This window comes from Carcharodon carcharias, chromosome 11 (genome assembly GCF_017639515.1).
Source record: "Carcharodon carcharias isolate sCarCar2 chromosome 11, sCarCar2.pri, whole genome shotgun sequence".
Classification (NCBI taxonomy): Eukaryota; Metazoa; Chordata; class Chondrichthyes; order Lamniformes; family Lamnidae; genus Carcharodon; species Carcharodon carcharias.
Window position 1 is genome coordinate 7,074,047 of NC_054477.1, and position 26,423 is coordinate 7,100,469.

General features: G+C 50.7%; 1 protein-coding gene across 1 annotated transcript in view; it reads left to right on the forward strand.

The window, feature by feature from the left end:
- The window catches only part of LOC121284327 (cholecystokinin receptor-like), a 61,964-nt gene extending 35,789 nt beyond the window's left edge, over positions 1-26,175 (forward strand). Inside the window, exons 2-5 of the mRNA XM_041199724.1 lie at positions 9,249-9,500; positions 21,367-21,628; positions 22,797-22,924; positions 25,652-26,175. Of these exons, the coding sequence (XP_041055658.1) occupies positions 9,249-9,500; positions 21,367-21,628; positions 22,797-22,924; positions 25,652-26,175 (1,166 nt within the window). The remainder of the gene's footprint in view (positions 1-9,248; positions 9,501-21,366; positions 21,629-22,796; positions 22,925-25,651) is intronic.
- Positions 26,176-26,423: the final 248 nt, after the last annotated feature.

Sequence of the window (26,423 nt, forward strand, 5' to 3'; positions counted from 1 at the left end):
AGGGGGTGCAGAGGAGATTTATGAGAACGTTGTCAGGAATGCACAATTTTCACAGATTCACAGAGTTGTTACAGCACAGGAGGAGGCCATTGGGCCCATCGTGTCTGTACTAGCTCTCTGAATGAGCAGCTCACCTAGTGCTATACTCCCTCCTGCTCCCTGTAACCCTTCAGATCACCGTCTAATTCCCTTTTGAAAGTTCTGATTAAACCTGTCTCCACCACACACTCACACACACAATTCCAGACCTTAACCACTCGCTGTGTGAAAAAATTTCTCCCCACATCACCACTGCTTCTTTTGCAAATCACTTTAAATTTGTGCTCTCTCGTTCACCATCCATTTACGAGCAGGAACTGAGGGAGTGCTGCACTGTCAGAGGGTCAGTACTGAGGGAGTGCTGCACTGTCAGGGGGTCAGTACTGAGGGAGTGCTGCACTGTCAGAGGGTCAGTACTGAGGGAGTGCTGCACTGTCAGAGGGTCAGTACTGAGGGAGTGCTGCACTGTCAGAGGGTCAGTACTGAGGGAGTGCTGCACTGTTGGAGGATCAGTACTGAGGGAGTGCTGCACTGTCAGAGGATCAGTACTGAGGGAGTGCTGCACTGTCAGAGGGTTAGTACTGAGGGAGTGCTGCACTGTCAGAGGGTCAGTACTGAGGGAGTGCTGCACTGTCGGAGGGTCAGTACTGAGGGAGTGCTGCACTGTCAGAGGGTCAGTAGTGAGGGAGTGCTGCACTGTCAGAGGGTCAGTAATGAGGGAGTGCTGCACTGTCAGAGGGTCAGTACTGAGGGAGTGCTGCACTGTTGGAGGATCAATACCGAGGGAGTGCTGCACTGTCAGAGGGTCAGTACTGAGAGAGTGCTGCACTGTCAGAGGGTCAGTACTGAGGGAGTGCTGCACTGTCAGAGGGTCAGTACTGAGGGAGTGCTGCACTGTCAGAGGATCAGTACTGAGGGAGTGCTGCACTGTCAGAGGGTCAGTACTGAGGGAGTGCTGCACTGTCAGAGGGTCAGTACTGAGGGAGTGCTGCACTGTCAGAGGGTCAGTACTGAGGGAGTACTGCACTGTCGGAGGGTCAGTACTGAGGGAGTGCTGTACTGTCAGAGGGTCAGTACTGAGGGAGTGCTGCTCTGTTGGAGGATCAGTACCAAGGGAGTGCTGCATTGTCAGAGGGTCAGTACTGAGGGAGTGCTGCACTGTCAGAGGGTCAGTACTGAGGGAGTGCTGCACTGTCAGAGGGTCAGTATGAAGGAGTGCTGCACTGTCAGAGGGTCAGAACCGAGGGAGTGCTGCACTGTCAGAGGGTCAGTACTGAGGGAGTGCTGCACTGTCAGAGGGTCAGTACTGAGGGAGTGCTGCACTGTTGGAGGATCAATACCGAGGGTGTGCTGTACTGTCAGAGGGTCAGTACTGAGGGAGTGCTGCACTGTTGGAGGGTCAGTACTGAGGGAGTGCTGCACTGTCAGAGGATCAGTACCAAGGGAGTGCTGCACTGTTGGAGGATCAGTACCGAGGGAGTGCTGCACTGTTGGAGCATCAGTACCGAGGGAGTGCTGCACTGTTGGAGGATCAGTACTGAGGGAGTGCTGCATTGTTGGAGGATCAGTACTGAGGGAGTGCTGCATTGTTGGAGGATCAGTACTGAGGGAGTGCTGCATTGTTGGAAGGTCAGTACTAAGGGAGTGCTGCACTGTGGGAGGGTCAGTACTGAGGGAGTGCTGCACTGTCAGAGGGTCAGTATTGAGGGAGTGCTGCACTGTCAGAGGGTCAGTACTGAGGCAGTGCTGCACTGTTGGAGGATCAGTACCGAGGGAGTGCTGCACTGTCAGAGGGTCAGTACTGAGGGAGTGCTGCACTGTCAGAGGGTCAGTACTGAGGGAGTGCTGCACTGTCGGAGGATCAGTACCAAGGATGTGCTGCACTGTTGGAGGATCAGTACCGAGGGAGTGCTGCACTGTTGGAGGATCCGTACTGAGGGAGTGCTGCACTGTTGGAGGATGGGTACCGAGGGAGTGCTGCACTGTTGGAGGATCAGTACTGAGGGAGTGCTGCACTGTTGGAGGATCAGTACTGAGGGAGGGCTGCACTGTTGGAGGATCAGTACTGCGGGAGTGCTGCACTGTTGGAGGAACAGTACTGAGGGAGTGCTGCATTGTTGGAAGGTCAGTACTAAGGGAGTGTTGCCCTGTTGGAGGGTCAGTACCGAGGGAATGCTGCACTGTCAGAGGGTCAGTACTGAGGGAGTGCTGCACTGTCAGAGGGTCAGTATTGAGGGAGTGCTGCACTGTCAGAGGATCAGTACTGAGGGAGTGCTGCACTGTTGGAGGATCAGTACTGAGGGAGTGCTGCATTATTGGAGGGTCAGTACTGAGGGAGTGCTGCACTGTTGGAGGATCAGTACTGAAGGAGTGCTGCATTGTTGGAGGATCAGTACTGAAGGAGTGCTGCATTGTTGGAGGGTCAGTACTGAGGGAGTGCTGCACTGTTGGAGGATCAGTACCGAGGGAGTGCTGCACTGTTGGAGGATGGGTACCGAGGGAGTGCTGCACTGTTGGAGGATCAGTACTGAGGGAGTGCTACACTGTTGGAGGATCAGTACTGAGGGAGGGCTGCACTGTTGGAGGATCAGTACTGCGGGAGTGCTGCACTGTTGGAGGAACAGTACTGAGGGAGTGCTGCATTGTTGGAAGGTCAGTACTAAGGGAGTGTTGCACTGTTGGAGGGTCAGTACCGAGGGAATGCTGCACTGTCAGAGGGTCAGTACTGAGGGAGTGCTGCACTGTCAGAGGGTCAGTATTGAGGGAGTGCTGCACTGTCAGAGGATCAGTACTGAGGGAGTGCTGCACTGTTGGAGGATCAGTACTGAGGGAGTGCTGCATTATTGGAGGGTCAGTACTGAGGGAGTGCTGCACTGTTGGAGGATCAGTACTGAAGGAGTGCTGCATTGTTGGAGGATCAGTACTGAAGGAGTGCTGCATTGTTGGAGGGTCAGTACTGAGGGAGTGCTGCACTGTTGGAGGATCAGTACCGAGGGAGTGCTGCACTGTCAGAGGGTCAGTACTCAGGGAGTGCTGCACTGTCAGAGGGTCAGTACTGAGGGAGTGCTGCACTGTCGGAGGATCAGTACCAAGGATGTGCTGCACTGTTGGAGGATCAGTACCGAGGGAGTGCTGCACTGTTGGAGGATCAGTATTGAGGGAGTGCTGCACTGTTGGAGGATCAGTACTGAGGGAGTGCTGCATTGTTGGAAGGTCAGTACTAAGGGAGTGTTGCAGTGTTGGAGGGTCAGTACCGAGGGAATGCTGCACTGTCAGAGGGTCAGTACTGAGGGAGTGCTGCACTGTCAGAGGGTCAGTATTGAGGGAGTGCTGCACTGTCAGAGGATCAGTACTGAGGGAGTGCTGCACTGTTGGAGGATCAGTACTGAGGGAGTGCTGCACTGTTGGAGGATCAGTACCAAGGGAGTGCTGCACTGTTGGAGGATCAGTACTGAGGGAGTGCTGCATTATTGGAGAGTCAGTACTGAGGGAGTGCTGCACTGTTGGAGGATCAGTACTGAGGGAGTGCTGCATTATTGGAGGGTCAGTACTGAGGGAGTGCTGCACTGTTGGAGGATCAGTACTGAAGGAGTGCTGCATTGTTGGAGGATCAGTACTGAAGGAGTGCTGCATTGTTGGAGGGTCATTACTGAGGGAGTGCTGCACTGTCAGAGGGTCAGTACTGAGGCAGTGCTGCACTGTTGGAGGATCAGTACCGAGGGAGTGCTGCACTGTCAGAGGGTCAGTACTGAGGGAGTGCTGCACTGTCAGAGGGTCAGTACTGAGGGAATGCTGCACTGTCGGAGGATCAGTACCAAGGATGTGCTGCACTGTTGGAGGATCAGTACCGAGGGAGTGCTGCACTGTTGGAGGATCAGTACTGAGGGAGTGCTGCACTGTTGGAGGATCAGTACTGAGGGAGTGCTGCATTGTTGGAAGGTCAGTACTAAGGGAGTGCTGCACTGTTGGAGGGTCAGTACCGAGGGAGTGCTGCATTATTGGCGGGTCAGTACTAAGGGAGTGCTGCACTGTTGGAGGGTCAGTACCGAGGGAATGCTGCACTGTCAGAGGGTCAGTACTGAGGGAGTGCTGCACTGTCAGAGGGTCAGTATTGAGGGAGTGCTGCACTGTCAGAGGATCAGTACTGAGGGAGTGCTGCACTGTTGGAGGATCAGTACCGAGGGAGTGCTGCACTGTTGGAGGATCAGTACTGAGGGAGTGCTGCATTATTGGAGAGTCAGTACTGAGGGAGTGCTGCACTGTTGGAGGATCAGTACTGAGGGAGTGCTGCATTATTGGAGGGTCAGTACTGAGAGAGTGCTGCACTGTTGGAGGATCAGTACTGAAGGAGTGCTGCATTGTTGGAGGATCAGTACTGAAGGAGTGCTGCATTGTTGGAGGGTCAGTACTGAGGGAGTGCTGCACTTTCAGAGGGTCAGTACTGAGGCAGTGCTGCACTGTTGGAGGATCAGTACCGAGGGAGTGCTGCACTGTCAGAGGGTCAGTTCTGAGGGAGTGCTGCACTGTCAGAGGGTCAGTACTGAGGCAGTGCTGCACTGTTGGAGGATCAGTACCGAGAGAGTGCTGCACTGTCAGAGGGTCAGTTCTGAGGGAGTGCTGCACTGTCAGAGGGTCAGTACTGAGGGAGTGCTGCACTGTCGGAGGATCAGTACAAGGATGTGCTGCACTGTTGGAGGATCAGTACCGAGGGAGTGCTGCACTGTTGGAGGATCAGTACTGAGGGAGTGCTGCACTGTTGGAGGATCAGTACTGAGGGAGTGCTGCATTGTTGGAAGGTCAGCACTAAGGGAGTGCTGCACTGTTGGAGGGTCAGTACCGAGGGAATGCTGCACTGTCAGAGGGTCAGTACTGAGGGAGTGCTGCACTGTCAGAGGGTCAGTATTGAGGGAGTGCTGCACTGTCAGAGGGTCAGTACTGAGGGAGTGCTGCACTGTTGGAGGATCATTACCGAGGGAGTGCTGCATTATTGGCGGGTCAGTACTGAGGGAGTGCTGCACTGTTGGAGGATCAGTACTGAAGGAGTGCTGCATTGTTGGAGGATCAGTACTGAGGGAGTGCTGCATTGTTGGAAGGTCAGTACCGAGGGAGTGCTGCACTGTCAGAGGGTTAGTACTGAGGGAGTGGTGTATTGACTTTTGGGATGAGAGGGCTATGCTATGAATAAATTGGGCCTATAATCTCTAGGGTTGAGAAAACTGAGAGGTCATCTCAGTGCAATATTGAAAATTCTTAAAGGGGCTGGCAGGTCAAAGGTGAAAAGCTGTTTGCTCCCAGCTGGACAGTCCGGAACATGTGGGCACGCTATCGGGATAAGGAGTCGACCATTTGGGACTGAGATGTGGAGAAATTCCTTTGCTCTGGTGTTTGTGAGTATTGCTCAGAAAAGACTTATTTTCAAAGCTTTTTGTCCTGCACTCATCAGGACAATCACAAGAATACCAATGTCAGGGGAAGCAATAGCTTTCTACCATGTGAGAAGAAAGTGCTGATTGGTTGGCAAGTGGACTCTGATTGGTAGAGGTGTTGCTGTGGAGAATGAACCAGTTAATAGGAACTGACAGTTAACTGCCAAGCATTGTTTGAAATTTCAACCCGGCAGCTTGACCTTGATTGGTCGAGGTATTTCCCTGAGAATGAACCAGCGAATGGCTGTCATTTATTTTGTTTAGCTGAAACAGGCGCAGTGTGTGTACATGTTCTTTCTGTCTGCAAAGAACAGGACCCTGTGTATTAATATATGTAGTTTCCAGTACACATAAATGCACCACATTGTGAGCCCGACTGATAATCTTAAATTGGTCGTCAGCGTAATTCTTGCATGTTGAGGATTATTTAGCAAACGTTGTCCAATCGCAGAATCACATTTAATTTTGGATTGTCCAATCGCAGAATCACATTTAATTTTGGACACTGTGTTTTGAGTTTTGCAAGCACGGACAGGTTGGGTACGATCTGTACGTTCTCTGTTGCGAACAGTGGCTGGGACACGCTGTCTGGTACAATCCGCCAGTCTTTGGGGTGTACGGCCGACATACCCAGCATCACACTGGCACTGAAATTCATATCCGCCATTACTCATCTGTGAGATAGACAGAATGTCTTTTAGGCTTGTCAGCAGCACCCTGTTAGTGATGAACACCACTCGTGTTACTGCTGCATAGTGGCAGCGTGAAACAGCTAGCTTCACTTTGCTTTGAGATGCCTTTCCAGGGTAATCTGAGGTGGACTGGGCACTTTTCAGGGCAGAAAGTGACAGCCTTAGGCCCGTTCATGGGTTTGCGTGATACACAGCGTGAAATGAAAAAGCATCCTATAGGATGCCTTTGATGCTCCTCTTTCAGCACCAAGATTGCCTGGTGAGAAAATGGCTCAGGCCCTATTCACAAGATTGCCAACAAGACCAATCTTATAGCACGTGGAACTGTAAGAATCCCAACAGCTATATTGACCAGTGAAGGTCGGCTTGTGGTAGATTGTGGTAGAGAATCCCCTGTCAGATTTCTCCACTAGTACGTCAGGGAAGGGGAGTTCATTTGACTACACCAGTTTAAAGGTGAATTTCAGCACTAGATGGAGCCCATTAAGACATGTAGGGAAATTATTACACGCAGCTGAGGATTTAAACATAGCAAACATATCATCCACACATTGGAAATATGCGAGGGGTAGGAGGTTGGGTGTCATTCTATCGAAGACACGTTTCTCATGGAACCCAACAAAGATGTTAGCGAGAGCTGGGCCTGGAGGGGATCCCACGGCAACACCATCTATTTGAACACACATGGTGCTATTGAAACTGATCTCAACTGCACGAGTTGCCAAGTTCAATGAATACTGATTGACGCAATGTGGTAGGTCTACATCGCCATGATATAGCGCTGCAGCGCAAATATCTATGACTTCCTGAAGTGGAACATTGGTGAATATGCTAGCAATGTCAAATGAGCACATGGACACAGCATTGCTATCGATGTGCAAGTCCTGTCCAGCCTTCGCAAATGTATATGTGTAAAACTTGCTCAAAACTGGTTGTAACAATTCGCCCAAACATTTGACCAATTCATGTACAGAGCCGGTCACAGGTAAGATGGGGCATAGAAGGACATCACTTTTGGGTATCTTGGGCAGCCCATACATACGGGGATGTAGTGAACCGTGAGGATGAACCCTGTCATATATATATCACGCAGTAGCTCATCTCTCTTACACAAGTCCTGCAAGCGTTTTTTTATCTTACTTTCAAGCAAGGCTGTCTGGTCATATTGAGCAGAAGGGCCAATTGATATGGATTTGGTCGCAGCATTAAGAATGGTGTGGATTTTGTTGATATAATTACGCTTGTTAAGGATGACTATTCCCGTCCCTTTGTCAGGTTTACTGATTTGTATGTCCGGGTTGGTCTTAAGGCCTCACAACACTGTAGGACATTCGCATTGCATGAGAAAATCAGACAAGTGGTTCGGAATCCCGTAACATGCGTGCGTTGGATGAACTAGGCTTTCATCAGCGCCTTCAGTGGATGCTGGTTTGTGGTGGGATAGTTAGGAGTAGATGAGTTCCAGCTCAGCAAATCCCTCTTCCTGTCTGATTTGGAATGAAGGCACACCAAAATTGAAACCATGTGCAAGAACAAACCCCTCGCTTTCTGAGAGTACATGGTCAGAGAGATTTGTTACGTGTTTAATGGCGTCATTAACTGTGTAGCAATTGCAGTCATACACAAGTGATATTTGTCAGTAACAGGATGCACCAAATTGCAAGTCCGACTGACAATCTTAAATTGGTCGTCAGCGTAATTCTTGCACATTGAGGATTATTTAGCAAGTGATGTCCAATCGCAGAATCACATTTAATTTTGGACACTGTGTTTTGAGTTTTGCAAGCACGGATTGGTTGGGTACGATCTGTATGCTGTCTGTTGCGAGCAGTGGCTGGGACACGCTGTCTGGTACAATCCGCCAGTCTTTGGGGTGTACGGCCAACATACCCAGCATCACACTGGCACTGAAATTCATATCCGCCATTACTCATCTGTGAGATAGACAGAATGTCTTTTTGGCTTGAAGGCAGCATCCTGTTAGTGGTGATCACTACTTGTGTTGCTACATATATTAGTACACAGGGCCGTGTTCTTATCACCTGTTTCAGCTAAACAAAATAAATGACAGCCATTCACTGGTTCATTCCTCAGGGCAATGCCTTGACCAATCAGAGCCAAGCTGCCTGGTTTAAATTTCAAACAATGCTTGGCAGTTAACTGTCAGTCACCATTAACTGCGCATTCTCCATGGCAATGCCTCTACCAATGAGAGTCCACTTGCCAACCAATCAGCACTCTCTTCTCATACAGTATAAAGCTGTTGCTTCCATGACGTCGGTATTTTCTTGCGATTGTCCTGATATGCAGGACAAAAAACTTTGACAAAATGTCTTTTCTGAGCAATACTCAAGTTCTGTACTGCCAAAGCATTGTAAATCTTTGGAATTCTCTACCCCAGGGAGTTGTGGATGCTCCATCATTGAACATATTCAAGACTGGTCAATAGATTTTTAGACACTAAAGAGGAACATGGGATATGGGGCTAGGGCAGGAAGGTCAGGTTGATATAGAAGACCAGTCCTGATCTTGTTGAATGGTGGAGGAGGAGGTTCAAGGGGCTGAATGGCCTACTCCTGATCCTGTTTGCTATGTTGTGTCTCTGGTGCATTCGTTCACGTAAGTTGTTCCCCATCTGGTGGATGTAACAGATCCCACAGCCAGTAATGGTGGAAGAGCGAGTGAGTTACGGCCTTGGCCACATTTGTCCCTCAACCCAACAACACTAAAACAGTTAATCGCTGCTGTTTGTGGAACCTTGCTTTGCACCTGTTTAGCTGCTGTGTTGGCCAAATGACAGCAGTGACTTTCACTTCAAAAAGACTTAGTTGGTTGCAAAGTGTTTTGGGATGTCATAAGGTCATGAAAGGCGCTATAGAAATGAAAGTCTTTCTGTTAGTGGCAGGGGGAGAGGTGGCAGGGTTTAGGGGTTGTGGGGAGCAGTGAATGATGGTGAAGTATGTTGTGCTGTTTGGCTGAATGTAATTGCTAGTTTTTCCCTGTCATACTTGGTCGCTCTGTATTTTGAAACAGAGTGTATTATCCTTTGATTAAAAGCAGTTTGATTTCTGGCTCTCCTCTCTCTTTGCAGATCTCGATTACACAGTGCGAATCCTGCTCTACTCCATAATTTTCCTCCTAAGTGTTTTTGGGAACACGATGATTATTCTGGTGCTGATTCTGAACAAGAGATTGCGGACTGTGACAAACTCCTTCCTGCTCTCACTGGCTCTTAGTGACCTGATGGTGGCCATTTTCTGTATGCCATTCACCCTCATCCCCAACCTCCTGGGAGACTTCATCTTTGGCCAGGCGATGTGTAAAATCACTGCCTATTTCATGGGTAAGGGAAGAAGCCAGGTCAGCCTGAGTATGTGGTCTGGAGCTGGCCAGAATTGACTGGGAGCACAATCTGATCATAATCCATGGACCCTGTGGGGAAGTGTGTGTGTATATATATCTGTGCACATCTGTGTCTGTCAGTGAGGGTGTGTGTTTGTGTGTGTGTGTGTGCCTGTGTTAGTCTCACTGTATGGGTGTGTGTGTGTGTGTGTGTCAGTGTGTGTGTTAGTCTCAGTGTGTGTGTGTGTGTGTGTGTCTGTGTTAGTCTCACTGTATGTGTGTGTGTGTGCCAGTGTGTGTGTTAGTCTCAGTGTGTGTGTATGTGTGTTAGTCTGTGTGTGTGTGTGTTAGTTTCAGTGTGTGTGTGTGTGTTAGTCTGTGTGTGTGTGTTAGTCTCAGTGTGTGTGTGTGTGTTAGTCTCAGTGTGTGTGTGTGTTAGTCTCAGTGTGTGTGTGTTAGTCTGTGTGTGTGTGTTATTATCAGTGTGTGTGTGTGTGTTAGTCTGTGTGTGTGTGTGTTAGTCTCAGTCTGTGTGTGTGTGTGTTAGTCTCAGTGTGTGTGTTTCTACGTGTATATGACTGTGTTTATCAGTGACTCAGTGTTTTCCCTTTTCCACTTTCTAAAAACCCATCCTGAGAGTTGGTGTTTCTGTCGGAATTTGAACTTCCTTTTTAGAATTTGTACTTGCAAAGTGCTGAAGCTCACATCCAGAGATGCCCTGAAGCCAGTTGGAAATCAATCAGCTAGTGTGCGTCTGGAGTCACATAGAGGCCACATGTAAGGACAGCACAGTTCCACCTCTGAAAGATCTCAGCGAGTCTCTTGGCTTTTGACAATTCAAAGATGTCATGGAAATTTCCTTGCAACAATCAATATATTTACTAAAATAATTGGTTTCAATTTCACAATGTGCCCTTCTCCAACCTGAACCATTCTCCAAAATCTGAACTTCTAGACCCTGAATAGACCCACAAGAATATATTAATATATTAATAACATTACACCTTGTTGGTTGAGGTAAAGCTTCCTCTACACTGTCCCCATCAAACACTCCCAGGACAGGTACAGCACGGGGTTAGATACAGAGTAAAGCTCCCTCTACACTGTCCCCATCAAACAGTCCCAGGACAGGTACAGCACGGGGTTAGATACAGAGTAAAGCTTCCTCTACACTGTCCCCATCAAACACTCCCAGGACAGGTACAGCACAGGGTTAGATACAGAGTAAAACTCCCTCTACACTGTCCCCATCAAACACTCCCAGGACAGGTACAGCACGGGGTTAGATACAGAGTAACGCTCCCTCTACACCGTCCCCATCAAACACTCCCAGGATAGGTACAGCACGGGGTTAGATACAGAGTAAAGCTCCCTCTACACTGTCCCCATCAAACACTCCCAGGACAGGTACAGCACGGGGTTAGATACAGAGTAAAGCTCGCTCTACACCATCCCCATCAAACACTCCCAGGACAGTACAGCACGGGGTTAGATACAGAGTAAAGCTCCCTCTACACTGTCCCCATCAAACACTCCCAGGACAGGTACAGCACGGGGTTAGATACAGAGTAAAGCTCCCTCTACACTGTCCCCATCAAACACTCCCAGGACAGGTACAGCACGGGGTTAGATACAGAGTAAAGCTCCCTCTACACTGTCCCCATCAAACACTCCCAGGACAGGTACAGCACGGGGTTAGATACAGAGTAAATCACCCTCTACACTGTCCCCATCAAACACTCCCAGGACAGGTACAGCACGGGGTTAGATACAGAGTAAAGCTCGCTCTACACTGACCCCATCAAACACTCCCAGGACAGGTACAGCATGGGGTTAGATACAGAGTAAAGCCCCCTCTACTCTGTCCCCATCAAACACTCCCAGGACAGGTACAGCACGGGGTTAGATACAGAGTAAATCTCCCTCTACACCGTCCCCATCAAACACTCCCAGGACAGGTACAGCACAGGGTTAGATACAGAGTAAAGCTCCCTCTACTCTGCCCCCATCAAACACTCCGAGGACAGGTACAGCACGGGATTAGATACAGAGTAAAGCTCGCTCTACACTGACCCCATCAAACACTCCCAGGACAGGTACAGCACGGGGTTAGATACAGAGTAACGCCCCCTCTACACTGTCCCCATCAAACACTCCCAGGACAGGTACAGCACGGGGTTAGATACAGAGTAAAGCTCACTCTACACTGACCCCATCAAACACTCCCAGGACAGGTACAGCACAGGGTTAGATACAGAGTAAATCTCCCTCTACACTGTCCCCATCAAACACTCCCAGGACAGGTACAGCACGGGGTTAGATACAGAGTAAAGCTCCCTCTATACTGTCCCCATCAAACACTCCCAGGACAGGTACAGCACGGGGTTAGATACAGAGTAAAGCTCCCTCTACACTGTCCCCATCAAACACTCCCAGGACAGGTACAGCACGGGGTTAGGTACAGAGTAAAGCTCCCTCTACACTGTCCCCATCAAACACTCCCAGGACAGGTACAGCACGGGGTTAGATACAGAGTAAAGCTCCCTCTACACTGTCCCCATCAAACACTCCCAGGACAGGTACAGCACCGGGTTAGATACAGAGTAAATCTCCCTCTACACTGTCCCCATCAAACACTCCCAGGACAGGTACAGCACGGGGTTAGATACAGAGTAAAGCTCCCTCTACACTGTCCCCATCAAACACTCCCAGGACAGGTACAGCACGGGGTTAGGTACAGAGTAAAGCTCCCTCTACACTGTCCCCATCAAACACTCCCAGGACAGGTACAGCACAAGGTAAGATACAGAGTAAAGCTCCCTCTACACCGTCCCCATCAAACACTCCCAGGGCAGGTACAGCACGGGGTTAGATACAGAGTAAAGCTCCCTCCACACTGTCCCCATCAAACACTCCCAGGACAGGTACAGCACGGGGTTAGATACAGAGTAAAGCTCCCTCTATACTGTCCCCATCAAACACTCCCAGGGCAGGTACAGCACGGGGTTAGATACAGAGTAAAGCTCCCTCTACACTGTCCCCATCACACACTCCCAGGACAGGTACAGCACGGGGTTAGATACAGAGTAAAGCTCCCTCTACACTGTCCCCATCAAACACTCCCAGGACAGGTACAGCACGGGGTTAGATACAGAGTAAAGCTCCCTCTACACTGTCCCCATCAAACACTCCCAGGACAGGTACAGCACGGGGTTAGATACAGAGTAAATCACCCTCTACACTGTCCCCATCAAACACTCCCAGGACAGGTACAGCACGGGGTTAGATACAGAGTAAAGCTCCCTCTACACTGTCCCCATCAAACACTCCCAGGACAGGTACAGCACGGGGTTAGATACAGAGTAAAGCTCCCTCTACACTGTCCCCATCAAACACTCCCAGGACAGGTACAGCACGGGGTTAGATACAGAGTAAATCACCCTCTACACTGTCCCCATCAAACACTCCCAGGACAGGTACAGCACGGGGTTAGATACAGAGTAAAGCTCGCTCTACACTGACCCCATCAAACACTCCCAGGACAGGTACAGCATGGGGTTAGATACAGAGTAAAGCCCCCTCTACTCTGTCCCCATCAAACACTCCCAGGACAGGTACAGCACGGGGTTAGATACAGAGTAAATCTCCCTCTACACCGTCCCCATCAAACACTCCCAGGACAGGTACAGCACAGGGTTAGATACAGAGTAAAGCTCCCTCTACTCTGTCCCCATCAAACACTCCCAGGACAGGTACAGCACGGGGTTAGATACAGAGTAAAGCTCGCTCTACACTGACCCCATCAAACACTCCCAGGACAGGTACAGCACGGGGTTAGATACAGAGTAACGCCCCCTCTACACTGTCCCCATCAAACACTCCCAGGACAGGTACAGCACGGGGTTAGATACAGAGTAAAGCTCGCTCTACACTGACCCCATCAAACACTCCCAGGACAGGTACAGCACAGGGTTAGATACAGAGTAAATCTCCCTCTACACTGTCCCCATCAAACACTCCCAGGACAGGTACAGCACGGGGTTAGATACAGAGTAAAGCTCCCTCTATACTGTCCCCATCAAACACTCCCAGGACAGGTACAGCACGGGGTTAGATACAGAGTAAAGCTCCCTCTACACTGTCCCCATCAAACACTCCCAGGACAGGTACAGCACGGGGTTAGATACAGAGTAAAGCTTCCTCTACACTGTCCCCATCAAACACTCCCAGGACAGGTACAGCACGGGGTTAGATACAGAGTAAAGCTCCCTCTACACTGTCCCCATCAAACACTCCCAGGACAGGTACAGCACAAGGTAAGATACAGAGTAAAGCTCCCTCTACACCGTCCCCATCAAACACTCCCAGGACAGGTACAGCACGGGGTTAGATACAGAGTAAAGCTCCCTCTACACTGTCCCCATCAAACACTCCCAGGACAGGTACAGCACGGGGTTAGATACAGAGTAAAGCTCCCTCTACACTGTCCCCATCAAACACTCCCAGGACAGGTACAGCACGGGGTTAGATACAGAGTAAATCACCCTCTACACTGTCCCCATCAAACACTCCCAGGACAGGTACAGCACGGGGTTAGATACAGAGTAAAGCTCGCTCTACACTGTCCCCATCAAACACTCCCAGGACAGGTACAGCACGGGGTTAGATACAGAGTAAAGCTCCCTCTACACTGTCCCCATCAAACACTCCCAGGACAGGTACAGCACGGGGTTAGATACAGAGTAAAGCTCGCTCTACACTGTCCCCATCAAACACTCCCAGGACAGGTACAGCACGGGGTTAGATACAGAGTAAATCTCCCTCTACACTGTCCCCATCAAACACTCCCAGGACAGGTACAGCACGGGGTTAGATACAGAGTAAATCTCCCTCTACACTGTCCCCATCAAACACTCCCAGGACAGGTACAGCACGGGGTTAGATACAGAGTAAATCTCCCTCTACACTGTCCCCATCACACACTCCCAGGACAGGTACAGCACGGGGTTAGATACAGAGTAACGCTCCCTCTACACCGTCCACATCACACACTCCCAGGACAGGTACAGCACGGGGTTAGATACAGATTAAAGCTCGCTCTACACTGTCCCCATCACACACTCCCAGGACAGGTACAGCACGGGGTTAGATACAGAGTAAATCTCCCTCTACACCGTCCCCATCAAACACTCCCAGGACAGGTACAGCACGGGGTTAGATACAGAGTAAAACTCCCTCTACACTGTCCCCATCAAACACCCCCAGGACAGGTACAGCACGGGGTTAGATACAGAGTAAAGCTCCCTCTACACTGTCCCCATCAAACACTCCCAGGACAGGTACAGCACGGGGTTAGATACAGAGTAAAACTCCCTTTACACTGTCCCCATTCCCAGGACAGGTACAGCAGGGTGTTAGATATTGATGGTTAGACCATGTTAGGAGTAATGGTAAAACAAAGATAAAAATACCTGGAAAAACTCAGCAGGTCTGGCAGCATCTGCAGAGAGGAACACAGTTAACGTTTCGAGTCCGTATGACTCTTCAACAGAACTAATGAAAAATAGAAAAGAGATGAAATATAAGCTGGTTTAAGGGGGGGCGGTGGGACAGATAGAGCTGGATAGAGGGCCAGTGATAGGTGGAGATAACCAAAAGATGTCACAGACAAAAGGACAAAGAGGTGTTGAAGGTGGTGATATTATCTAAGGAATGTGCTAATTAAGGGTAGAAAGCAGGACAAGCAAGGTACAGATAGCCCTAGTGGGGCTGGGGTGGGGGGAAGGGATTGAAATAGGCTAAAAGGTAGAGATAAAACAATGGATGGAAATACATTTAAAAATAATGGAAATAGGTGGGAAAAGAAAAATCTATATAAATTATTGGAAAAAGGGGGATCGGAAAGGGGGTGGGGATGGAGGAGAGAGTTCATGATCTAAAGTTGTTGAACTCAATATTCAGTCCGGAAGGCTGTAAAGTGCCTAGTCGGAAGATGAGGTGCTGTTCCTCCAGTTTGCGTTTAGCTTCACTGGAACAATGCAGCAGGCCAAGGACAGACATGTGGGCATGAGAGCAGGGTGAAGTGTTGAAATGGCAAGCGACAGGGAGGTCTGGGTCGTGCTTGCGGACAGACCAAAGGATTTCTGCAAAGCGGTCACCCAGTCTGCGTTTAGTCTCTCCAGTGTAGAGGAAACCGCATTGGGAGCAGCGAATGCAGTAGACTAAGTTGGGGGAAAAGCAAGTGAAGTGCTGCTTCATTTCAAAGGAGTGTTTGGGCCCTTGGACAGTGAGGAGAGGGGAAGTAAAGGGGCAGGTGTTGCACCTTCTGCGGATGCATGGGAAGGTGCCGTGGGAGGGGTTGAGGTGTAGGAGGTGATGGAGGAGTGGACAAGGGTGGTCTGCAGGGTCTTGGAGGGAGTGCAGTGTAGGTTTAGCAGAATGATACCCTGGACTCCAAGGTTAAATTACAAGGGGGGGATTACACAAACTCAGAGCGTATTCCTGCAATTTAGGTTATGGGGTGATCAGGTCAAAGTTTTCAGGATATGAAGGGGAGTGGATAATGTGGATAGAGAGAAACTATTTCTGCTGCTTCTGGTGTCGAAGGGCAGAGAAACCTCCCAGATCTGCACAAAGTGTGGGAGCGGCCATGAAAGAGGTTGTTTTACCCGCAGGCTGTGGTGGTGGGGTTTAGCAGTGTACCCTCCCATTCCCGCCTCATTAATAATGCATTCCTGGGAAACACTCCGGATCACCAGTGAGCAGCCTCTGATCCGCCCGTCCCACCATCACCCCAGGCCCTCAGTAACCCGGGCACTATGTTTAAAGGCCTTCCCTGCACAGAGCTGACTCTCTCTAAGGGACCAGAAGCTGCTGCAAAGTCATGGCTGCCAAAGAGAGGAAACCTGCTGCCCCCAAATTTAGTGACGTCTCCCTCCAGCGCCTACTGGATGCAATGGGGGGCCGGCTGTGAAATTCTCTACCCCAGCTCTGGGCAAAGACCAGCAAGCAAGGTCACCGATCCAGCATGGGAGGTGGTGGCAGTGGTGGTCAGTGCCAACACCCTGCAGAAGAGGACAGCCACCCAGTGCTGAAAGAGGATGAATGATCTCCTCCGTTCCACCAGGGTAAGTCACTCTTCTCATCACTCCCAACTCACAAACCCATCACACATCCACAGGGATCCCACTCACTGCCAGTTAAAGAGACATCACCATTCACTCTCTCACACACACCTTCATCTGCCCTGTGGATCGTGTCCTCATCCCATCCATGGCACCACTCACCACCTACACATGCCAGGCATCGTTCTCATCTGGCCTGGCAGGCTTCCTGCTCACACTCTCTCCATCTGTATTCATGCAGGACAAGCCAGCTCACAACAAGAGGAAGAGGTCGCAGGCTGGTGGAGGAATGTCCGACATCAAGGTCCTCACAGACTTTGAAAATAGAGCCATCCAGATGGCCGGTGACAATCTGGACCGTTCCTGTGCTGATGGTGAGGTCGGCGGGGCTTAACCAAGTGAGGATCCAGCAGTGAAGCATCCATCAGACACCCCATGCTGGGAGTGAGTTCTCCTGTTCCGCAGACCCCTGCCAGCCACTAATTCTCTCTCCTTGCTTTCACAGGGACATCTGGGAAGCAGCCGAGAGGGTCCATGAACCGGGTCCTCGACTCTAACCCTGAAGACACCTCAGAGAAGAATCTGATGACAACCTCATTAAAGACCCGTCACAGCGCTCACCCACACCCTCCACCAGCACTGAGACACATCTCGGTGGGGCCTAGTTCTAGAGTAGCCTCGGGTCACAATCTGGTGAGCACATCGCACTGTCTGATCCACAGTAGGCGGAGGCAAGGACTTCCCAGGCCCCCGGCACTCGGAGGATGCTGGAGGCCAGAACATTGCTGAATCCGAGACAGTTGAAGAGCCTCTGGACTCTGTCATGTCACAGTTGCTGGAGCTGCAAAGGCAAACTCAGGAACATCAGGAAGGGATGTCCGCTGCACTCCTCAGATTGCGAGGCACAATGGAGGAGTCCGTCCACCATCAGGCTGAGGTGATAGCGCCGGCATTGCCAACGCACCGAGGTCAACACTGGCAGGATGGCGGCTGCCATGGAGACCTTGGTCCAGGACGTTGCTCCTGCCCTGCTGCACGGGCTCAATTCCATCACTGATGCCATAATTGTCATCCAACAGTGTGTACACGAGAGGGGTACTGGGCAGTTCGATCTCACTGCAGCTACCCTGCTCCTCATGGAGTCAGCCTGGGGCCCTCGGGCACCCATAGGGAGGAGGATCAGCAGGTGCACAACATGGGGCCATCCACCCAGGTGACTCCAGCCCAACCTAATCCCCTCTTCCTGTGACCCCAGCAGCTCCAGCTCCACAGGCCGAGGAGGGAGCCACTGCCACACAGCAGAATCCCGAAAGCAGGCTGGGGACCTCCAGCTCTCGGCCCTCCAGAGGACGCCTGCCAAGGCCATCGCAGACAGGGTGTAGCAGTCAGGAAGCTGCCTCCACCTCCTCTGTGGATGACTGGGGAGCAGCAGGACATAGCGGCAGGGTTAGGAAGGTCAAGAAGATGTAACTCTTTTGGAGTTAAAACAATTAAACTAAATTAACAAAATGAAGGACAAATCAAGCACAGCCCCTAATTCAGGTCAGCTGTAAAACTAAGGACAAAGTTTAAAGGAAACTTACAAACTTTAAACCAAAATGTGATTAAGGGGGTCAATAAAACACCCCAGTCCCCGCGGTGCCCACCGAGCACGGAAGGCCTCGAGAGTGCCAGCAGACACCGTGTGCTCCCTCTCCAGGGACATCCGGCTGCGAACGTAGCCGCGGAAGAGGGACAAACAATCGGGCCAACTTGGCCAGGCCCAGGAGCAGGTTCACGAGGAGGTCCTCCTCCTTCCCGACCCCCTTCCACACCGGGTGTTAGGATGCTGTAGTTGCAAAGCCTGGGTATGGGTGTTAATCACTTGTACATAATGTTCACTATTGTCAATAAACTCCCAAGGATGTCTCCCTGCCTGTGGTTCCTTGTTCTGATGAGCAGTGTTTGTGTCACTCAGATGTGAAACCTTGGTTCCTGCACAAGATAAAGGCAGGTGTCTCAGTCCAGGGCCTCTTCCCTGTGTCTGTGCTGCCTTCAGACCACAGTGATGGTCCAGCCTCACACTCCCTGGACACATTACTGATGCCTTTTTTTTATTCATTCACAGGGTGTGGGTGTCACTGGCTAGGCCAGCATTTATTGCCCATCCCTAATTGCCCCTTGAGAAGGTGGTGGTGAGCTGCCTTTTTGAACTGCTGCAGTCCATGTGGTGTAGGTACACCCACAGTGCTGTTAGGGAGGGAGTTTCAGGATTTTGACCCAGCGACAGTGAAGGAACAGCGATATATTTCCAAGTCAGGATGGTGAGTGACTTGGAGGGGAACTTCCAGGTGGTGGTGTTCCCATCTATCTGCTGCCCTTGTCCTTCTAGATGGTAGTGGGTTTGGAAGGTGCTGTTCATGTTCAATACTGTAAATAAACTCGATGGTGCTGGTCTTTGCTGCCAGAATGTTGTGGGTAGGTCTCACAGAGCTCCATCACTCTCTCTGTGCGCTCTCAACACCTTTGAGGTAGGACAGGAATGACAGACGCCGTCTATAGACCCGGGTCTAGCGAAGTGTCTACGGGCGACGGCTCTCTGTGGATCCCCAGCTGCGTGTGCAGTAGATCCTGCTGCCCCTTCATCTTGAGGGAGATTCTCCTCCTTGTGCCGAGCCAGGAGCCTCTGCCGCTCTCTTCCTCTTCTTCTCTGCTCCCTGTCAGCCATGAGGCAGATCATAAATCACCAGACTCCATGATCCTGATGTTCTCCTCCAACAGAATCAAAGAGAGAGACGCCTGGATTAGCACATGTGTCCTAAGAACCTCTCTTGGATAAGTCTGAAGGCCCCTTCACCTATGTAGGAGGGTGCTGGTCACCACATGGGTGGCCAGTGTGTAGTGTGCTCATTGGCCGACTGAAACCCCACCCACCTCTGCCCCACTCCACCTGACCGATTGGCAGCAGCTTTGCCCATTGGACTGCAGGCTGTGCCCTCAGCTCAGACACAGACATTCTCCTAACCCACACTGCAAGGCTGCACTGTTAGCTTCAACCATGAGGGAGACTGGTCCAAACCTGAATAAAGATATTGCAGGGGCTGTGAGCACCTCCACCAGTGACTGCACCATGGTCCCTTTTACAAGGAGATTCTACAACTTACCCAGTCACCAATTACTCTGTTACCCCCTAAAACACACATTAATTTGCAGTCTGCACCCGAGGGGTAAAAGGTTCTGGAGTGTTTGGGGCCCTTTCATGCTTTTGCACTTCTTGAATGGACAGAAAAGATCCAGAGGCCCAACTCCAAGCCTCTCAATGGAGCTGCTGCTGAACAGTCTCAGCTGTGGAAGAATACTCGCTATTGACAAGACTCTCCGAGTGTGTGTCTGTCTGCGAGCACTGTGCAAGGTTGTGTGCACTCACCTCCGAGTTCCCTTCGCAGTGCAGCTCGCCAGGTGTGTACAGGTGTGAAATTCGTGGTTGTGCAATCGCACAGATGTACTGGGATGCTGCAGTGTGAGGGGATGGTTCTGGCCTGCAGGGTTTAGAATGAGAAAGTATTGAAATGAGGTTCCTGACGTGTGTGGTCTTGGGAAACACAGACCCACCATTGACCGGGTGGAGCGGACGATTGCAAACTGGCTTCACGATGGCTGAAAGCGATTTTTGGCCTTCTGGCCATATTGTCCCCTCTGCCCACCATGACACCCGATACCAACAGGACCGGCCAATTCTGCCCTAGGCCCAGAAGACAGAGTGGGAAATGAGGCTGGTACGAGTTTGGAACTGACTTCAACAATTGAGAATTGATGCTGGGTTCGTTGTTAATTTTAAGTTTAACAGTGATATGTTTTAGCCATAGATATTGAGAGATATGAGGCAAATGTGTGTCCATGGAGTTAGAGCACCAATCAGCCATCATCTTATTGAATGATGGAAGAGTGATGGGCTGAACGGCCTCCTCCTGTTCTTATGAACAACACAGGGACTTAAAGCATCAAATTAAACTGGTGTACACTGTAATGTTGGGGTTCACTCTGTGTAATGCTGGGGTTCACTGTAATGTTAGGGTTAACTGTGTAATGTTGAGGTTCACACTGTTTAATGTTGGGGTTCACACTGTGTAATATTGGGGTTCACTTTGGGTAATGTTGAGGTTCACACTGTGTAATGTTGAGGTTCACACTGTTTAATGTTGGGGTTCACACTGTAATGTTGAGGTTCTCACTGTTTAATGTTGGGGTTCGCACTGTGTAATATTGGGGTTCACTTTGGGTAATGTTGGGGTTCACACTGTAATGTTGAGGTTCACACTGTGTAATGTTGGGGTTCACACTGTGTAATGTGGGGTTCACACTGTGTAATGTTGGGGTTCACTGTGTAACGTTGGTAAATCAGTCTGGGTTTCACGTTGGTTGAGGTGGATTGTGAATCAGGAGAAATCTGTACCTGGCTGGAATCCACAGAATGTGTGATAATGTTTCCTTGTTGCTGAATCTAAACTGGAGTAAAACTCTCGCCAGTTTTCTGATCATTGGAGAATCATAATTGCATCCCAATGAGTGCAGATTCTGGGGAAGGTCGGGGGTGTAGTGGAGGGGAGAGTTTGCATGACAGTTTGTTTTGGATGGGTGGAATGGCCTCCTGCTGTGCCATTCGAATTCTGTGATTCTGTGAGTGGGTCTCACTGCTGGACCCAGCTCTGGGTGTTGTTCCTGAGCAGTGTATTACCTGGAACTAACAGACTGCCTTGTTTGCAGGAATCTCGGTCAGTGTGTCCACATTCAGCTTGGTGGCCATCGCGATTGAACGTTACAGTGCGATCTGCAACCCGTTAAAGTCACGTGCCTGGCAGACCCGATCACACGCTTACCGAGTCATTGCAGCCACCTGGCTCCTGTCCTTAGTAATCATGATACCGTATCCCGTCTACAATCTGCTTCACCCCTTCCAGAGAGCGGACAAGAGCACAGCTCACAACTGTAGACTCACCTGGCCCAGCAAGAATGTGCAGCAAGCGTGGTAAGGACTCTGAGTGAACGGTGACAGAACGTGGAAGTGCTCTTTACTATCCAAACACACTCCCGGCGGGTCTCCCCACTTTCTACCCTCTGTAAACCTCAACCCATCCAAAACTCTGCTGCCCATGTCCTACCTAGCACCAAATCCTGTTCGTCTATCTCCCCTGTGCTTGCTGACCCACATTGGTTCCCAGTTAATTTCAAGCCTCAATTTAAAAATTCTCACCTTTGTTTTCAACTCTCTCCATGGCCTCACCCCCTCCCTATCTCTGTAATCTCCTCCAGCCCCACAACCCTCCCAGATCTCTACACTCCTCTAACTCTGGCCTTTTGAGCATCCTCGATTTTAATTGTTCACTATTAGTGGCCGTGCCTTCAGCTGCCTGGGCCCCAAACTCTGGAATTCCACCCCCCTACACACGTCTCCATCTCTCTCTCTTTCTCACCTCTCCCTCTCCCTTTCTCTTTTTTTTTCACTCCCTCTCTTCTCTCTTTCTCTTTCTGTTTTTAACTCTCTCTCTATCTCTCTCTTGCTCTCTTCCTCTTCTATCTCTCTCTTTATCTCCCTCTTTATCTCTTGCTCTTTCTCTTTTCTCTCTCTCTTTCTCCCTCTTTCTCATCTCCCTCTTTCTCTTTCTTTCTTCATATCCCCCTCTCTCCCTCTCTCTCCCCCTCTCTTTCTCTCTTCCTCTCTCTCTCCTCATCTCTCTCTTTCTCTTTCTCTCTTTATATCTCTCTCTCTCCCTCCCTCTTTTCTCTCTCTCTTTCCCTCTCTCTCCCCCCTCTCTTTCTATTTCCTTCTCATCTCTCTCTTTCTCTCCTTATATCTCTCTCCCCCTCTCTTTCTCTCTTCCTCTCTCTCTCTCCCTCTCTCTCTCCCCTTCTCTCTTTCTCTTTCTCTCTCTCTCTTTCTCATTCTCTGTCCCCCCTCTCTCTCTCTCTCTCTCTCCCCCTTTCCTCCTTTAAGACTCTCCTTAAAAATTACCTCTTTATCCAATTTTTTGGTTTGCTGGGCCTCATATCTCCTCCTGAGAGTAGGTGTGAAGTTGTGCTCGGAGAGGGCTCATGGGATGTTTTACTGTGTTGAAGGTGCTATCTAAATGCAAGTTATTGTGCTGAGCTTGAGTGGGTCTCGGGTGATTGTCCTGTTCTCCATCTCCCTCCTTCAGGTACGTTTTCCTGCTCTTTATCCTCTTCTTCCTGCCTGGCGTGGTGATGATCATTGCTTATGGGTTGATCTCCAGGGAACTCTACAGAGGGATCCAGTTCGAGATGAAACAGAGAAAAGAAAACAAAGGTTCGAATCTCCATTTCCCTAAAAAACAAGTCAGGAGCCTGCCTGACTTTCAGAGAAATAAAAATGGGGAGAGATATGAATTGCCTGTGTTGACAACGTTAGCCAGGATCAGCGTCTACCTCCTGTCTCCTTGTTCACTCCTCACGTGTACCTGACAGGACAGTGGAAGCAGGTTTAACAGGAGCTCCCGAAAGTGAATTTGATTTCAAATGGAGAGGGGGAGATTCGTGGGGCTGCGGGAAAGAGCACAGGGATTGGAACTAAAAACTGAAAACTGCGGATGCTGGAAATCCAAAACAAAAACAGAATTACCTGGAAAAACTCAGCAGGTCTGGCAGCATCGGCGGAGAAGAGCACAGTTGACGTTTCGAGTCCTCATGACCCTTCAACAGAGCTAACTAACTAACTAACTAATGTTAGTTCCGTTGAAGGGTCATGAGGACTCGAAACGTCAACTGTGCTCTTCTCCGCCGATGCTGCCAGACCTGCTGAGTTTTTCCAGGATTGGGACTAATTGGATGGATCTTACGAAGGGCTGGCACAGACATGATGGGCCCCGCAACAGGAAGAGGCCAGTCAGCCCCTTGATCTTGGCCTGTCATTCAATCCGAACATGGTTAAGCATTTGTGGGCTCTTTCTGTGTTTCCACAATTCATGAATTTGTGCTCATCTAACCCTCTGCTGCCTGTATCTGGACTCATTCACCCATCACCCTGCTGTGCTCGCTGACCCCCACCCCCCACCCCCCCACCACTGGCTCCAGTCCCAACCATCCCTCCGTGTTAAAATTCCCACCCTTGTTTACAAATCCCTCCACAGCCTCCCCTCCCCCCATCCCCCCTCCCTATCTCTGTAACCCCCTCCATGCCCCACAACCCTCCCAGACCCCCGCGCTCCTCAAATTCTGGTCTCTTGCACCCTCCCGGTTTTAAATGTCCAGCATTGCTGCCTGGGCCCCAAGCCCTGGAATCCCCTCCTATTCCCACCGACCCACCCCCACCCTCCCCACCGGACCCCCACCCCCACCCCCACCCCCTCCTCCATGAAGACCTTCTTTAAAACTAACCTCCTTGACCAAACGTTTCCTTATCCGGCCCATTATCTGAGTTGGTGCCAAGTTCGTTTTCTAGTGCTCCTGAGAAGCGCCTTGGGATGCTAAGGATGCCACTTAAATGCAGGTTGTTGTTGTCGTAAGATTTCTCATGTCTTTCAGAGGCTGGGTGAAGATTGGACGGGTGATGTTTTGGCTGTGTGCGTGATCCACAGATTGGCGTGTCACACGGACTCAGCCTAGAGTTCATACGGACCGAGTCTGAAGGGAAGGAGTCAGGCCAATGGCTGCTCGGGTTCATGGTTACCAACCCCCCTCAACCCCCACTCCGACCCCCCCCTCCCCCCAGCACCAGCCAAGGCTGCCCTGGGGTCTTTGGAGGTTAAAGATTAATGACTGGGACTTTGCTGGAAGCAAAACCCGGGAGTAAATATCCGGCCATGAGGCAGAAGTTGGGTGTTCATTTCCTGAGGCTTTTTTTAATTCATTCATGGGATGTGGGTGTCGTTGGTGAGACTGGCATTTGTTACCCATCCCTAATTGCCCCTGAACTGAATCGTGTGCTGGGCCATTTCAGAGGGCAGTTAAGAGTCAGCCCCGTTGCTATGGGGTCTGGAGTCACATGTAGGCCAGACCGGGTAAGGACAGCAGATTTCCTTTCCTAAAGGGCGTTAGTGAACATGATGGGATTTTACAACAGTTAACAATAGTTTCATGGTCACCATCGCTGAGACTAGCTTTTCAGTTCAAGGTTATTAATCAAATTTAAATTCCACCAGCTGCCATGATGGGATTTGAACCCACGGCCCCAGAGCATTGACCCCGAGCCTCTGGATTAATAGCCAGGTGACATTAACACTACGCTACCACCTCTACCCCCCCGCACCCCGAGTTTCTGGGTTGGCACCTGTTAAAGGGACCAGGAAGCTGTTGGATTGTCATAAAAACCCATCTGGGTCACTCATGCCCTTCAGGGAAGGAAATCTGCCCTCCTTAGCTGGTCTGGCCTACATGTGACCCCAGACCCACAGCAATGTGGGTGAGTTTTAAGTGCCCTCTGAGGTATGATCTCTAAGGAGGGACAAATGGAGTTTAATATCTCATCTAATATCTCACCTGTTCAACGTGCAGACCTCCCCATAATGTGACATCAGAGGGTCAGTACTGAGGGAATGCTGCACTGTCAGAGGGTCAGTACTGAGGGAGTGCTGCACTGTCAGAGGGTCAGAACTGAGAGAGTGCTGCACTGTCAGAGGGTCAGTACTGAGGGAGTGCTGCACTGTCAGAGGGTCAGTACTGAGAGAGTGCTGCACTGTCAGAGGGTCAGTACTGAGGGAGTGCTGCACTGTCAGAGGGTTAGTACTGAAGGAGTGCTGCACTGTCAGAGGGTCAGAACTGAGAGAGTGCTGCACTGTCAGAGGGTCAGTACTGAGGGAGTGCTGCACTGTCAGAGGGTCAGTACCGAGGGAGTGCTGCATTGTCAGAGGATCAGTACTGAGGGAGTGCTGCACTGTCAGAGGATCAGTACTGAGGGAGTGCTGCACTGTCAGAGGGTCAGTACTGAGGGAGTGCTGCACTCGCAGACGGTGCTGAATTCTGGTTGAAAAGCAGTGAGATAATTTGACTCCTGCAGCATTCTCTGCTCTGTTAACCAGTTAAAATGTTTGATCTCTAGTGCACACCAATGGAGCCTCAACCTCCAGCGTTCAGCACTCTGAGGACAGTGATGGCTGCTACCTGCAAGTCGGCAAGCGGAGGAACACCATGGAGATGGCCACGCTGACCCCTAGCACCAGCGCCAAACTGGACCGTGTCCGCAGCAACGCCTCCGAGTCCAAGCTGGTGGCCAAGAAGCGGGTGATACGAATGCTGATCGTCATCGTGGTGATGTTCTTCGTCTGCTGGATGCCCGTCTACACCGTCAACACCTGGCGTGCCTTCGATGACCTGAATGCCATCCGTCGCCTCTCGGGTGCCCCCATCTCCTTCATCCACCTCCTGTCCTACACCTCGTGCTGTGTTAACCCCCTGGTTTACTGCTTCATGAACAAGAGGTTTCGCAAGGCCTTCCTCAGCACCTTCTCCCGCTGCCTCCGTCCGCTGAGGGTCTTCAAAGACCTGGAGGAGGAGGCCGGGACCACTGGGACCTCGATGTCCAAGTTCAGCTACACCACTGTGAGCACCGTGGGACCCCCCTAAACACAGGCCTGCGGCCCCCCCCCCCCTCCCCACAACCCCACCCTCCCCACACCCACAGCCCCTCCTGCTGCCCTCCCCCCCCCCACCCCCCCAGCTCTTTGGGCTGACCTCTGAACTCTCGCCTTTCTGTGTGTTTCCAATTCTGCCTCGACCTTTAAACTCTGACACATCATCAGCAGGGAGGATGGAGACCCTTCAGCTGAAAGGTGAAGGGATACAATGGGCTTTGGTGGGTTGGGTTGGGTGCT